At 39.6% G+C, this 16,310-nt stretch overlaps 1 protein-coding gene across 8 annotated transcripts in view; it reads left to right on the top strand.

Annotated features, from left to right (window-relative positions):
* ATL2 (atlastin GTPase 2) overlaps positions 1-3,137 on the top strand; it is a 67,905-nt gene extending 64,768 nt beyond the window's left edge. For 3 of the 8 annotated variants that reach the window (XM_027555038.1, XM_027555039.1, XM_027555042.1), the window contains exons 12-13: positions 702-716; positions 817-1,127. In XM_027555038.1, coding sequence (XP_027410839.1) covers positions 702-716; positions 817-924 — 123 coding nt within the window. In that variant the 3' untranslated portion in view covers positions 925-1,127. Of the gene's footprint in view, positions 1-701; positions 717-816 lie in introns of all 8 variants that reach the window. The other 5 variants (XM_027555034.1, XM_027555041.1, XM_027555035.1 and 2 more) reach the window with 5 other exon arrangements.
* The last annotated feature ends 13,173 nt before the right edge of the window (positions 3,138-16,310 follow it).

Genomic DNA, 16,310 nt, shown 5'->3' with positions numbered 1-16,310 from the left:
ACCTGAGCATCATATCAAGAATGAAAGCTACAGTTATTACTGATGGACAATATGAAAGGCGTTTTCAGATACCATTTCTGGGCCGATGAAGTATTGGGCTTATTTTGAAGATTTAAGATAATGCAGGTCCATGCTGGTTTTGGTTTTAAAGTCAAAGACTGAAGAAGTTGATTGATGCTGATTTTTCTACTAATAATGTTGTTACTATTTTATACAGTGACCTGCTATATTAATTTCCATTTTATATTTCTTTAGAGAAATGCTCTATTCAGATCTGATTTGGAACCTTATGTCTGGATATTTATTAAATTTTTATATCTTTAAAAAGTTAATTCTTTATATTCCTCTGATATGTTCTGACAGAAGATGGATTAAAAGCTATCACAACCTAAAAAAAAAAAGCTATCACAGCATCACTTAAAATAGTATCTACTTTAAAAGTGTTGAATCATTATTAATTTTCTGCCACATGGAATTTTGATAATTGTACAGAGTCTTCTGAAAATCAGTCATCTCCAGTACAGCGCTGATTCTAGGATTTTAGAGGTGCCACTATCACAAAACAAGTCAGTGGAAGAATCTAAAGCGTGTACAAGTATTTTTAGTACAGTTGAGGTAAGATGATCACTAGGCGGAAGGTCTGTGCAGTGTCAACAAACCTTGTCTAAATTTTTTTGCATTTCTCTTTTCTTTTGCTTCAGAGGAGTCCCAGGAAGGTGAGAAACTATGAAGTCTCAAATTTTTATAGTCTTAATTAAACTCTTTAAGTTCAAGGCCCTCTGAATCATTCTTCTAACGAATCACTCCATGTTTTAGGTGTTTTCCAAACTGTTCGAAGTTACTAGACGTCGAATGGTTCATCGTGTTCTTTCGTCAGCACAGCGACAGAGACTGTCATCCAACAATAACAAGAAGAAAAATTAGACAGTATTTTTAACTTTTTTCCCTATCTGAAGTGTTCACACTTATACATGTAGGACAATAAGCAGGACCGTCTGGGCCGGTCTGCATAAATGCTGTATACATACCAGATTTGATGCTGCATATAGGGTATGGAATTGCACATCCATCTCATAGGAATTGTAATGGTTTGAATAGGAGGAAAGTAATTTTTGTTACATTATAAAATGTCTAACTGCATTATTTGTAGCATCATAACTTTTTTTTTGGGAGAAGCATCTTTTTATTTCCCACATTCCTGGTTATTTTCTTCATTGCTTTGAATTGAATTTTTTATATCTATTTTTATATGTAACTCTTTTTTTACCTCATGTTTTTATTTGTTTTGCACATTTCTCATACCACAGGTATTGAAGCCCCTGGGTGATAATTTGATGGAGGAAAACATAAGGCAGTCTGTAACAAACTCTATCAAAGCAGGCCTGACTGACCAGGTGTCTCATCATGCCAGATTAAAGACAGACTGACACTTCATCTCCTCATGGACTCCACTCTCCCTTTTTTTCATGCTTGCTGTACAATGAGAACTCAAATAAAAATAAACCAAAGTTTACAATCAACTGTAGAAGTAGTTTAGTATAACTGGCTTCACAGATGGCTGCCACAGAGTGTGAAATTGTTTGTTGGTTTTAAGCATTCTGTTCATGGCTCCTGAGACATGATGATTGGCTGAGGAGCATTAGTTTATCATGCACACTGGTGCCATGTTTAATTCTTTTTTTTCTTTTTCCCTTCTTTGATGTTAGTGAAATTTGTCTTATGTAAAAGGATATTTCAGGGAAATATTTTAAGAAATCTATTTAGAGTCTTTTTAACACAGTGTCCCATTGAAATTTTAATTTTTAGAGAAGTTAATGAATCACTGTAGCAAGATTCAGATTGGAATGACAATGAAGCCTTTATTGAGCCACGACATTAAAAGTATATATTGCTTTACTGCCTTCAATACCAGTATTACATAAATGCATGTATCAGAAATTTCACAGAAATTACACGACAACTCTTGTAGCTAAGAAAGTGATTCTGAAGTGTACATTTGTCTTGCCTTTTTAAATTTATAAACCTGCCCTAAAACGAGATGCATATCTGGGAAACTAAACTGTCTTTATGCAGTTTAGCCTTCATGTACATAAAATATGCCATTAATTTTATTGGGGGAGAAATTCCATCCAAAAATGTTGCCTACAGCTATGAGTTAAGAGTGTCTGTACAGTGTGTAGCTTTTATTTTCTAAAATCACAGATAGGGCATGTATATGAATTATAAATATATAAATACGATTTTGTATTAAAAGTTTTGTAGTTTATGGCAAAATCTGGTTCTGTGGTAGGCTAATGAGTACAGTCCCTGTGAAGGAGTGTTTGTGGCTCATGTCAGTGTATGAATGCATAGACAATTTGAAGTTTTTGATATATTTGTGATATTTATCTTCTTGAGCACTGCAGTCTCACTCCCCACCCCACCCCCCACCCTCGAGGGAATTCAATGGGAATGTTTATTGTGACTTTGTCCTCTGTTGCATTTTAAAGTTATTTTCTGTAATTTATTTTCAGTACATAATTAAAAATTTGTTGCATATATAAAATGGAACTTGTGATTTTTTTTTTTAAGGAATTCTTCAAATATGTATTCCATTACGTAAACCTATTTGTTTATACTAAAAAGAGCATGAGTGAGGAACACCCATGTGAGAGCTGTAAGCCATTGTACCTCGAAGCTAAGCTTGTAAACAGTTATTTTTCTGTCTGTCTCTGTCAGGGAAAACTTGTGATTAGCTAGGGGATTTATTAATTTTCATTTCTCTCTCTTTTTTCTGGTGTATGTAAGGCTAACATTTTGCAGTACTTTTGTAGCCTTTTCTGTGAACACCTGTTTAAAGCACCTAGTTTGGTTTTTAAATGGAGAACTCAGATGTTGAGTTGCATGGCCGAAAGCTCAAAATTTACTTTGGTATATATCTCCCCCCTCCCGCTTCAAATCCTGTTTTTATATGGATTGTGTTTGTTTCCATCTATTATTAAACTGCTACCAACTCATCTGTTCTTTAAGAGAATCCACCTGAAAAGTGTCTCATTTTACTATGTTTTATGAATGTTGTGGACTGTTTTTATGAATGGAAAAAATAAAAAGTTTGTTGTATAATAGCAATTCTTCTGAAATTAAAGAGACACAGGTAACTGTTTTGTTTTTTTGTTTTTTGTTTTTTTAACAAAAGAGTTGTGAAATCTAGACCATTGGATTTCTTAATATTTCTTGTTGGAAAGAGTATTTTTCCCAAAGATAACAATTCTATTAAGGATTCCAAGAAAGTACTTTGGTTTCAGCTGGAAGACTGAATATTGTTAAGAAGCAGTAAAAGGGATTAAAGACAAATTCAAACTGTTCCCTGAAATAATTTTGGTGTTAGTATATTTTCTGTGGTAAAATTTTTTAGTAATTTATATTACAAGGGTTTTTTTTTTTTTTTTTAAAGCAAACTGTCTTCCCCATTGAGATATAAATAACTTACTTCTATGGAAGAGATAAAATTTGTGACCCTACTATTGAGTATGCCTTATATATTCCTCATGAAAATAGTCATCCTTGCTTGACTAAGTATATTCTGCTTGTGAAATGGAGTAGCAGTGATTTTTGAGAATTTATATTATTTGGTGAACTTTAATTAGTCATTTTATTCCAGAACTGGGCGGCTTGAGCAGTTACTCTTGGTGTAGGTGTGACTACTGCTGGAGTTTGTTACATTGTTTGATTATTGCAGGGTTAAACATTTTTTGGGTGGACTTAGCTTGGTTAAGAACCTATTGGGAATAAATATATCATAAAATTGCAGAAAGCACTATAATGTTACTGTTAATGGTTCCCTAAGGTCAAAATGGGCTTATAGAAAGTTTTTAAGCAGTTGCTTAGTCTTTTGGCTTTCCGATTAGCTGTTTCTTTGCCACTGTGGGTTGCCTGGGTCTGTTGCACACATTTTTAGGTTTCAGCAGTTTCATTCTTGGCATTAGGGTTTTTTTTCCTACTTTGACCAGGATTGCTCTGTGCACCTAAATATTTTTCCATTTGTGTCCTAGTTGTGAGGTGATGGCGAACGTCGGCTTGGAGAGCTGGCAGCTGTTCCTGGCAGCCATCTACTTGGCCAGAATGTACTCATCAAATGACTCTTGGATTCAGTCTGGAGCCTCTGTCAGAAAGGGAACTTAACTTTGGGGAATTCTTGGCTTTGGGGCAAACAAAGCTACATGAGGGCTTTCTCATGCAGGACAGAGAAATGCCACCTTCTCTACCTAAGTCTTTTATCAGATTTTAGGAATTTCTCCTCTCCAGATTTGCAGTTTGCTGTAATTTAGGATGAGGAATTGATCTACCCTTGACATACTTGAGGGCAATACAGCTCCTGTTAACATTCTTCAGTGAAAGCTAGGAGCTGACCGGGTCAAAAGTGCCTGAAGAGGAGTGTAAAACAAGCTTAGGAGAAAGGGGGGCATCACAGCCTTCGTGTAGTCAGTCAAGCACTTGCACATACATTAGTACTTTCTGTTCAACCGTCGTGTGGTAGGAAACCACTTAAAAAAAGCTGTCTCGGGTGTCTCAGGCTTGCGAACCAGGATTCTGCCACTCCACACCAGGGGTTTGAGTCCGTGGAAAGTTTCAGACAGACAGTGATATTCATAACTCAAAACTGTCTTACCTGCATTTTAAAATTACTAAAGCTGGAGAAGAATTTGTTAATACTGAAGCAAGGTGAAAATGACCCATAATACCACGTTTAAAAAGTGGTATTAATTAAGTAGTGAAAGTCTCCTTGTCCTTTTGATTGTATGTGCCAGAGGTAACCATATATTTGGTGTGTGTGCTATGGAAAACTTGCCCTGTGCTTATTGACACATCTTTATGTATGTATAAAACATGGTTTTTGTTGTACACAAAAATAGAATTACCCTGTACATTATACATTTTCCCCATACAACACTGACATTTTCTTGGGCTGTTAAGTAATTCTTCAATGCTCATGCAGTGGCTTTGACCCTTCTGAGGGTCAATGGGGTTTTGTGGGGAGAGCCCAGACCTTGGATCTTACTTTTTGTGCTGTTCTCCCCCCTACCACAGGATTGGTGAGAGAATCAGATACGTGGAGGGTGCTTGGGAAGCAGGTACTGTAGGAAATTTGTACTCCGTTTTGTTTGTCTGTCTGCTGGCTCTATTTGGCCAGTTGACTAATGACTACTTCCTGAAGCTTGTCCATACTTTGATAGGGTGTGGGGGTTATCTGGACTGTGATTTGTGTGTGTGCTCAATTGTGTCTGACTCTGTGTAACCCCATGGACTGTAGGCCACCAGGCTCCTTTGTCCATGGAATTTCCAGGCAAGAATACTGGAGTGGGTTGCCATTTACTTCTCCAGGGGAACTTCCCAACCCAGGGATTGAACCCAAATTTTCCTGCATTGACAGGCAGATTTTTTACACTGTACCACCTGGGCTCTTATTTTAAATAACAATTTTAAACTTTCTGAAAGTTTGTATGTCAAAGAATGTGGTCATTGAGTAAAATGGTTCTGTAGCTACTGACAGAGCAAGAAAGGTCATCTAAAATGTCATAGTTTAGACTTTCCAATCAAAAAATGTGAAGACTCTGTAAATGCTTGGGTGACCTGGAGCTGGAAGAATACTTGAATTTAAACTCGGGGGGGAAAAGGAGATGAACCTTGGGGTTAAAACAGCTTTGTTCCTAGCACCACCACTTCCAAGCTTTGTGAACTTGGGCCAACACTTAGTAACAGTTGAGCCTCACTTTCATCTATTAAATAGAGATAATACCTACCTCTCAGGGTTGTTAGGAGAATAGGATGAGAACATAAAATCCTCATAGACATTCTTTTGAATCCCTTTTATGGGGGATGATATTTGTAAATGTGCATCTGTCTTACAAATCATACCTACTCTTAATCTTACACCCTCTGCTTTCTGAAGAGAAAAACCATGATGACTCTTGGAGGGTGATAGTCATTGTGGAGAAAAGCAGTATCAGGAGTTCCTTTCCTCAATAGGACTAAGTTCCTTGGAAAGAAGAAACTATACTTCATGCATCTTTTAGCCTTTCATATTGTCTAGTATTTTTTTATACATGGTAAATGCTCAGAATATTTGAACATGGGCTGGACTGGGCAACTGCATCCCTTCACCCACCTTCCGTACTTAAACATCCACTATAGATGAGCTATACCATCTGCTGTAGATGGGCAAGGGGGTCATGTGGCAGCTATGGGCCCTAAGTATCAGTAGTTGTATTATTCCACCTTGACCTCAAAATAAGGAACATGATTATTAACTAAAAAAATCGTAACTGAGGAAGTGAGGGTAGGCTACCCTTAGGGATTTGGATTATCTTTAGAACTTATACTGATTTAATGCAGCTTCTTAAGTATCTGCTCTGTGTGTGTGTGTGAATGTATAAATTTATAAAGTATTTATGGAAAATGAGTGCGTGATTACTTAAACTGACACGAATTTTATTTCTGAAACTCCAGTTGTAAAAAGTCATTTCAAATTAAGTGTCTACTCTTTTAAGTTCTTACAGAACTGGATTTATAGACCTGCACAGTAAGGAGTTTAGAGTTCTTATATTCATTGTGTCTCTAGGAATGCTAACACTGCTTAAAACAGAGGGGAGAGCTGTTAGTTCTATTAGTGTTGAAGGTTTTACAGGAGGTAAGAAAACCAAATTAATACATTTAGCCTCTAAACGAAATACCGCTGGTGCTGACGTACTAATAACCTTGGGGTGGCTATTTAAACAGTCTTTGATAGAGGAGTTATCTGAGACTCAGAGGTTGGCCACTTTTACCAAACAGTTCTGGGATTGGAAGCCAGGTGTACTGGCTTTAGAGTCTAGATAGCGATGAAAGTGAAAGTGAAGAGTGGAAAAGTTGGCTTAAAGCTCGACATTCAGAAAACGAAGATCATGGCATCTGGTCCCACCACTTCATGGGAAATAGATGGGGAAACAGTGGAAACTGTCAGACTTTATTTTTTGGGGTTCCAAAATCACTGCAGATGGTGACTGCAGCCATGAAATGAAAAGACGCTTACTCCTTGGAAGAAAAGTTAGGACCAACCTAGATAGCATATTCAAAAGCAGAGACATTACTTAGCCAACTAAGGTCCGTCTAGTCCAGGCTATGGTTTTTCCAGTGGTCATATATGGATGTGAGAGTTGGACTGTGAAGAAGGCTGAGCATTGAAGAATTGATGCTTTTGAACTGTGGTGTTGGAGAAGACTCTTGAGAGTCCCTTGGACTGCAAGGAGATCCAACCAGTCCATTCTGAAGGAGATCAGCCCTGGGATTTCTTTGGAAGGAATGATGCTAAAGCTGAAACTCCAGTACTTTGGCCACCTCATGCGAAGAGTTGACTCATTGGAAAAGACTCTGATGCTGGGAGGGATTGGGGGCGGGAGGAGAAGGGGATGACAGAGGATGAGATGGCTGGATGGCATCACCGACTCGATGGCCGTGAGTCTGAGTGAACTCTGGGAGTTGTTGATGGACAGGGAGGCCTGGTATGCTGAGATTCATGGGGTCGCAAAGAGTCGGACACGACTGAGCGACTGAACTGAACCGAACCCTCTCTATTGCACCGTTGTAAAGAATAAGCAGTCCTGCATAGGCAGGGCAAGGGAGAAGGAAAGAGGTCAACAATAAGGAGGAGTGCAGCAGTGGGTTCCAGTGTAGGAGGTGGTTGTAGGGTGGAGAAGGATGGAGTGGTGGGAGAGAAAGTTGTGAAGACCCTGGTCAGATTGTGAAGTCCTTTTACAGACCATGTAGAAGGACTTGGCATGTAGATGTTAAGGATACATGGGTGATTCTTAGAAAAACAGAGGCAGTCAGTTAGCAGTGGTTTTAATTGTCTTGGTTTCTCAAAGTATGGTTTTATTTTTAAATCAGTCACCTGGAAGTGCTTGTTTTAAATGCACATTGTTGCCCTGCCCCACACTAATGAACTCAAATCTGTTTCTGATAGGCCTCTCAGATCATTCTGATGTGTACTGGAGCTTAATATTTTAGTATTTTGAGAAGTGTTTCCTAATGCGTAGTAGGGTAATCAACTTCTGGTGTTTTTTTCCCCTTTGGCAATTGAAAATATTTTTTCCTTTGAAATAAAATGTACAACTAAAAGAGCACAGGGCTTGAGGCAGTAGGGAGGATGGGGGGACACCAGAGCCCATTCTGGGATAGGAATTTGTGCTTCTGATCCCTCTGCTGCTGCTGCTGCTGCTAAGTCGCTTCAGTCGTGTCCGACTCTGTGCGACCCCATAGACGGCAGCCCACCAGGCTCCCCCGTCCCTGGGATTCTCCAGGCAAGAACACTGGAGTGGGTTGCCATTTGCTTCTCCAATGCATGAAAGTGAAAAGTGAAAGTGAAGTCGCTCAGTCGTGTCTGACTCTTAGCGACCCCATGGACTGCAGCCCACCAGGCTCCTCCGTCCATGGGATTTTCCAGGCAAGAGTACTGGAGTGGGGTGCCATTGCCTTCTCCGAATGAGGAAGCTGATAAGGTGGCAAAGCTGGTTGGAAGCAGAATTGGAGGAACAGGAGTTACGTAGTCTACCAGAAAGGGTGTTTTGAAATGAGTGTGCTGAGTGATCTAAGCCTTCTAAAGTGAATAGCAAAGTCAAACCTCTAGGTTAGTGAGTCTCAAGGACTTTTATTCTTAGGACTCCTTATATTCTTAAAAACTGAGGATCCCAAGTGATCTATCAGTATTAACCTTATTTGACACTAAAACAAAAATGTTTAAATATTATAGTAGGCTCTTGAACAAGGTGGGGGTTAGGGTTACCCACCCTCCCCACAGTCAAAACTCCAGGAATCACTTTAGAGTCCACCCTTCATCCTGGGTTCTGCTTCTCTGGATTCAACCAGCCACAGATTATGTAGCACAGCAGCTGGTATCTACGGAAAAATTTGTTGTTGTTAGCCATTTCCTTCTCTAGGGGATCTTCCCAACCCAGGGATTGAACCCGCTGCTTCTGCTTGGCAGAATGGATTCTTTACCATTCAGACACCAGGGAAGACCCTACAGAAAAATATCTTTGTATAACAGACCTGTGACGTCCAAATCTATGTTTTTCAAGGGTCAGCTGTATTTTCTTAAAAGATTTTTTTCTTTTATGTGGACCATTATTTTTTAAAAAGTCTTTATTTGTTGCAATATTTTTTGTTTTCTGTTTTTTTTTTTTTTTTCGCTATGAGGCATGTAGGATCTCAGTTCCCTGACAAAGGATCCCATTGCATTGGAAGGTGAAGTCTTAACTGCTAGACTACCAGAGAAGTCCCAAAGGTCAACCATATTTTAAAAATAAGAAGAACAAGCCTATTAACATTTTTAAATGAAAAATAACTTGAGATATGTTTTCAGAAAAAAGGCATTTTTACACTTTGGCAAAAAGAACACTAAACTGGCTTATCAGAAGACAGCTGAATTCTTATATCAATTTCTTCATTCACATGTTGCAGTATGTTGTTTTGGTTGAAGTATATGAGGAAAATCTGACCTCACACTTATGTAGTTGGAAAGGGAGGACCTTACAGAGTCCCAAAATGTCTTGGGAAATCTCAGGGGTCCTTAGATTACACTTTGAGAACCACTACCCTCTATTAAAAAATACCCTTGGCAGGCATGTTAAACAATGCCCCAGTAGAACTTTGAAAGTACATGCTGTACTGTCTTTTGCTTATTTCCAAGGTTTGGATGATTTTTCTTATTTATATTTCAAAGCCTATGTTATACTCCTATCACCAGAAACAGATTGGGTCAGACAGACCAAATTCCATTTGTGAACAGTGAGAATTGGGACTACATTGTAAACACATTTCTTTAAACAATCCCCCCAAGCAAAAATGTCTTTTTTCCCTCTCAGTGTAAAATGCACAAAATTCAGAAAATATAAAAGACAATTATCTCTAGTACTTTGAACTTACTGGAGGTAAACACTGATACCTTCTTTTTTTAATTTCCTTCAGTCTGTCATCTGTGTTGGTATATAGAATGAAAGTGAAAGTTGCTCAGCCATGTCCGACTCTTTGCGACCCCCTGGTGGAATTCTCCAGGTCATAATACTGGAGTAGGTAGCCTTTCCCTTCTTCAGGGGATCTTCCCAATCCAGGGATCAAACCCAGGTCTCCTGCATTGCAGGAGGATTCTTTACCAGCTGAACCACCAGGGGAGCCCAAGAATACTGGAGTAGGTAGTCTATCCCTTCTCCAGGGGATCTTCCCGACCCAGGAATCGAATGAGGGTCTCCTGCATTGCAGGCAGTGTAGGTGTATAAAAGTAAGCATATGTTTGAATTTGAGACCATGTTTTTTAAAAAAAATTTAATATATTTAAAAATTTAACATATCACAAGCCTTTTTCATGACAGTAAATCATGTCCTAAGTTTTTTAACAGCTATTTTATTTTGTTATAATCTATTTACTTAGTTTCATAATGTATGCTTGACATCTTCATTCTTGGTGTGTTCATAACACAGCAGTGAATAACTCTGTACCTATCTCTTTGTGGACATCTCTGCTAATAATGTGGAGACTGGGACAAATCCTAGAAATAGAATTACCGACCTATAGAAGTCTTGTACCAGTCCACACCTCCTTTAGCAGTGTTTGAGAATACTGACCCATCACCAGTGCTTTTAGGACCAACCCCATCATGTTCCTGACATCCATCTACCATCAGAAAATGAAGTCATTTATCTTCTTACTGTTTCATTAATCATTGAATCCAGTAGTTCTCATTCTTGTCCGTATAACAGGATCACCACACGCAGCCAACCCTCAAGATTGTGTTTCAGGGGGTCTGCGGCACAGGCTTCATTTTCTAAAAGTTCCCCAGGTGATTCTGTTGTGCACTTAGGACTGAAGACCCTCCCCTGCCCTCCTGCCCCTTCCTCTGTGCTGTCTACAGCTCAGTCCCTCTGTGTTCTCTCTTCATGTCTTGCCTTAACTGAAACTGGGTTTCCTCTTGCACTCCCTCAGTAGAATGTCTCCCTATATGTCTTCGAGGCTGGTTTTCTCCATACCTGTGTTCTTCAAGTCCTGAAGTAGGGTTAGATTAATTGTGCTCTATTGCTGATTCAAATCTTTTTTTCCATTAACTGACCACAAACAAACCAGCTTCTTCAGAGCTGTCAGACTTTTCCACTCCTCACCCCAACTTGCTACTGGCATTTGCCACACCTCTCTCCTTCACTAATAACTACAGCACTTGGCTTGCAGTGCTTCTTCTCTGCTCCTTCTGTGGTCATTCTTGGCAACTGTAACACCACAGAAATGACCCATCACATACCTGAACTTTTTTTCAGCTCCCATGATATCTTTTTTTCCACTCCATTTCTACCTAGTCCTAAGTAGGACTAGTCTTCAGTCACACTGTCCTACTATATCCATACTGCCTCCCAAATCTAAATTTTTGACAGTTATCACTCCTAACCTTTCAACTCATTTACTCCTGTATTTCCTTTCAAGCAATCCTCTGATCTCACCAAAACCTTATTCTCTGGCCTTACCACTTATTCATACATATCACACCCATCTCACTTCCTTTCTTACTCAGCTTAGATGCAGTGGTCCAGCAAGACAACCATTCTTCTCTTTTGTAAAAAATTTGGCCATGCCATGTGGGATCTTAGTTTCCCCACCAGGGATGGAACTCGTGGCCCTGGCATTGGAAGTGCAGAGTCTTAACCACTGGACCTCCAGGGAAGTCCCAGTTATTCTTGTACGTATATTCTTAGTCTCTTTGTGGTGTGTATGCGTGTTAGTCGCTCAGTCGTGTCTGACTCTTTGTGACCCCATGGACTGTAGCCCACCAGGCTCTTCTGTCCGTGGCATTTTCCAGGCAAGAATTCTGGAGTGGGTTCCCATTTCCTTCTCCAGGGGATCTTCCTAACCCAGGGGTCAAACCTGTGTCTCTTGTGTCTCCTGCATTTGCCACTTAAGTCACCTGAGAAGCCACAAGAATGTGGTAAGTGCTACAGAAAAAAAAAAAAAGGATCAGGATGAGGAGTGCTAGGGGTGGGGAGGTTTAATTAATTAATTTAAAAATTATGGCATAATTTACATAAGATGCACACATCTTGTACAGCTCAGTTTTCACAAATGTACACACCTACATAACTACCACCTAGGTAAAAATATAGAAGCTTCCCACTGTTCCAGAAAGTTCCCATATGCTCCCTTTCCATAGGTAGTTCCATGTCAACCCTCCTGTTATTGGGGGGTGGGGAACTGACCTATATTCTGTTACTCTGTTTTGCCTGATTTTGAACATTATCTGCATGAATTCATGCATATGTATGCTTGGGTCTGCTTTCCTTCAGCTTCAGCCAACACTGAACGTTTGTAGCGCTGAGTTGCCAGGATTCACGCTTTAGTAGGCTCTATTGCATCCCACTGGTAGATATGTATGTATATGTCCATGGATGACATTTGAACGGATTCCAGTTTGGGTTGCTGTGACATTCCCGTGCATGTCTCTTGGGTGGGTTGTAGGAGAGGAACTGCCTAGTTGAAGGGTTGACCAAGGAAGGTCCTGTTCACCTCTTTGCCCAGGGGCCTGAGGCATAACCTAGAGTACTTTCTTTCTTTCTCTCTCTCTCTCTTTTTTAAAGATTTGCCTTAAATTATGAAAGTACAATAACACATTTTCAGGAGACTTGGAAAATACAGAACAAGGTTACATATAATTCCACTGTATATTAAGATTTTTCGTTGGAGGACTTTCCTGGTGGCTTGGCGGTAAGGGATCGGCTTGCCAATGCACGTGGGCTCTTCACTGAGCCTGTGTGCCACAGCTATTGAACCTGTGCTCTAGAGCCCCTGCCCTGCAACAAGAGAATCCACTGTAATGAGCAGCCTGAGCACCGCAACTAGAGAAAAAGCCCACATAGCAACAAAGACCCAGCACAGCCAATAAACAAATAATTACAAAAAGATTTTTAGTTGGAGAGTTCAATGTCAAACTCTCAAAAATTAATAGAATGAATATACAGAGAAGTAGAAGGATATAGTAGACCTGAAAAGCACTGTGAACCAATTCAATATAATTAATATTTATAAAATTTTCACACAACAGTAGGATACAAATTCTATTCAAGTTCCCATAGACTGTAAACTAGGAGACACTGGAACACATCCAGGGATATAAAAAGTGCAAAATTGTCATGGTCTAAAGGTACTAAAATCATATAAAGTCTGTTCTCTTATCACTGTGGAATTATACTAGAAATCAATATCTAAAGATATTCGAAAACAACCCACATGGTTTCAAGTGTGGTGTGACATTTACCAAGAGAGATCTTCGACTTAGGCATCAAAAGCCTCAAAGTTAGACTGAAAAAAACACCTTGGGTGACTGCACAGAAGAAAGTGTTTAAACGAGAAATTAGTATCAAGATGATAATATTAATGATACTTTAAACAAAATCCCATGTATGTGGAAGTTAAATGTCCACTTTTAAATGATGGTTGCATCTAAGAAGCCATAACAAGGAAAATGAGAAAACGTTTGTAATAGAATAAAAATAAAAAGAGTATTTACCAGAATTTGCTGCATGTAGCTGAAGTTGCTCAATGCAATTAAATACAAGGGGGATCTTGAATAAGGTATGAAAACAAATAATGGACACAAGCATAAAATTTTGTGAAATTTTAACAAAATCTGTACTTTAATGATGTTGTAGAGGTTTACTGTTTTAAGTGGGATGGTGGCGGTACGATTCATCGTCAAGGTGACATTTGAACCAAGACTTGGAGGAGGTGAGGCAATGAACCATGCAGATGTTTCAGGGAAGAGTATGCCAGAAAAAAGAAAGTACTGGGGCCTGAGGAATGAGGGTGCATATCCTGTGAAAGGGATCAGTCAGGCTCTTAGGGGTCAGGTCATGTAGGGCTTCTACACAGTTAAAAGAAATTTTTAGTAGAAGGCAAACTGGAAACTATTAGGGCATTTTGAGCAGAAGAGTGATAGGAACTGATTGTGACTGGGTCATTTTGGTTGTTGGAATGAGACTAGATTGTAGGGGGTTGGGGGGGCAGAAAAAGAAAGATCAATTAGGAAGTGATGGAAATAGTCCAGATGAGAGATGATGATGATTGTGGATCAGATGGTAAGAAATAGATTAGGGATATACTTTGAAAAACGTCAAAGGACAAACAAAGGTCTGTCTAGTCAAAGCTATGGATTTTCCTGTGGTCATGTGTGGATGTGAGAGTGGATCATAAAGAAAGCTGAGCACCGAAGAATTGATGCTTTTGAACTGTGGCATTGGAGAAGACTCTTGAGAGTCCCTTGGACTGCAAGGAGATCCAACCAGTCTATCCTAAAGGAAATCAGTCCCAATATTCATTGGAAGGACTGATGCTGAAGCTGAAATTCCAATATGTTGGCCATGTGATGTGAAAAACTGACCCATTGGAAAAGACCCTGATGCTGGGAAAGATTGAGGGCGGGAGGAGAAGGGGATGACAGAGGATAAGATGGTTGGATGGTATCACTGACTCAATGGACTTGGGTTCATCCCGGAGCAAGCTCTGGGAGTTGGTGATGGACAGGGAAGCCTGGCATGCTGCAGTCCATGGGGTCACAAAGAGTTAGACATGAGTGAACAGCTAACTGAATTGATAGTTTGATGAAATAATAAGCCATAATATAATGTTTTTTTAAAAAAATATAAGACATTTTGTATTATTTCTAGTCTTTACAACAGTGCTTGAAATTTTTCAAGGATGATAAAACTGAGTCTGAGAGAGGCAAAACAAATTGCCTTAGGCACATGGCTACTGAATTTTTCTATACTAATCAGATGTCTTAGTTCTCACAATAGAATCCTCTCTAGCTAGTTTACATGGGAAGGGATTCACAAAGGCTCTTCAAAATTTGCAGAATTTTTGGAGAAGCTAGGCTGAGCTGCTAGGAACAACAGATCACAGAACCACAGATCAGATTCGACCGGTAATGGAGCCGCAGGCAAAACACAGGGACTCTGCTGTGGACAGAGGAGACGGTTCCATCACCACTGACTTCAGAACCAGCTACCTTTGCTTCCCTGGATGTTCTTTGTTTTTTTTTTTTTTTTCCGGAAAACTTGCTTTCAAAACAAAGTCTTGCATGTGTATTTCTGATTGGTAGACTTTAATACACTTACATTAATTTCAAAATTTCAAATGTATCTTTGAAATGAATTCAAAATGCATTTTGAAATGGATTAAAAATTTCAATGCATTTAAAAAATCTGTTTCCGATGAGGGAGGTAAGATTTATATGGGGGGAATTATCCAAGTGAGAAGAAGCTGTTTGAGAGATCCAGGAAAGGATAAATGTTCGCCGCAGTCACTCTGTGGATGCCCTACATCAGTGTACACCCTTCCTCCATCCTTAAACCCCCAGCCTGCAGAACACAGCCTCGCTCCTCAAAAGGGGAAGCCCCTAGTTTCAGTGGATTGCATTCAGCTCTATAGTCAGGATTTTGGTTTGCTGTTCATTCTAATTTAAACACATTCTTTTCTTAATGCCTTGGAAAGTGAAAGTGAAGTCTCTCAGTCGTGTCTCACTCTTTGCAACCCCATGACTATAGCCTACCAGGCTCCTCCATCCATGGGATTTTCCAGGTAAGAATACTGGAGTGGGTTGCCATTTCCTTCTCCAGGGGATCTTCCTGACCCAGTGAATGAAGCCGGGTCTCCCGCATTGCAGGCAGACTCTTTACGTCTGAGCCATCAGGGAATCCCTACCCTGGATAAATTATAAAATATATCAACAGAGACTATATACAATATATATTGGGAAAGGGAGAGGAGAAAGATTTAGCAATACATTTATATAACATAACTCACCAACAAGGGGAAATATAAGAATACAGTTAATATTTATTACTCCATGTTGCTTTGCCCTCAGCCATAACTTGGTTTGCCTTTACCTGGTTCAGTTCAGTCACTTAGTTATATCCTACCTTTTGCAGCCCCATGGACTGCATCATGCCAGGCTTCCCTGTCCATCACCAACTCCCAGAGCTTGCTCAGACTCATGTCCTTTGAGTCGCTGATGCCATCCAACCATCTCATCCTCTGTCAGCCCCTTTTCCTCTTGCCTTCAATCTTTCCCAGCATCAGTGTCTTTTCCAAAGAGTCAGTTCTTTGCACCACATGGCCGAAGTATTGGAGTTTCAGCTTCAGCATCAGTCCTTCCAATGAATATTCAGAACTGATTTCCTTTAGGACTGACTGGTTTGATCTTGTTGCTGTCCAAGGGACTCTCAAGAGTCTTCTCCAACACCATAGTTCAAAAGCATCAATT

The sequence above is a fragment of the Bos indicus x Bos taurus genome, chromosome 11 (genome assembly GCF_003369695.1).
Source record: "Bos indicus x Bos taurus breed Angus x Brahman F1 hybrid chromosome 11, Bos_hybrid_MaternalHap_v2.0, whole genome shotgun sequence".
NCBI classification, from domain to species: Eukaryota; Metazoa; Chordata; class Mammalia; order Artiodactyla; family Bovidae; genus Bos; species Bos indicus x Bos taurus.
The sequence above is the reverse complement of the archived record's forward strand: the minus strand, read 5'-3'. Positions and strand labels throughout refer to the sequence as shown.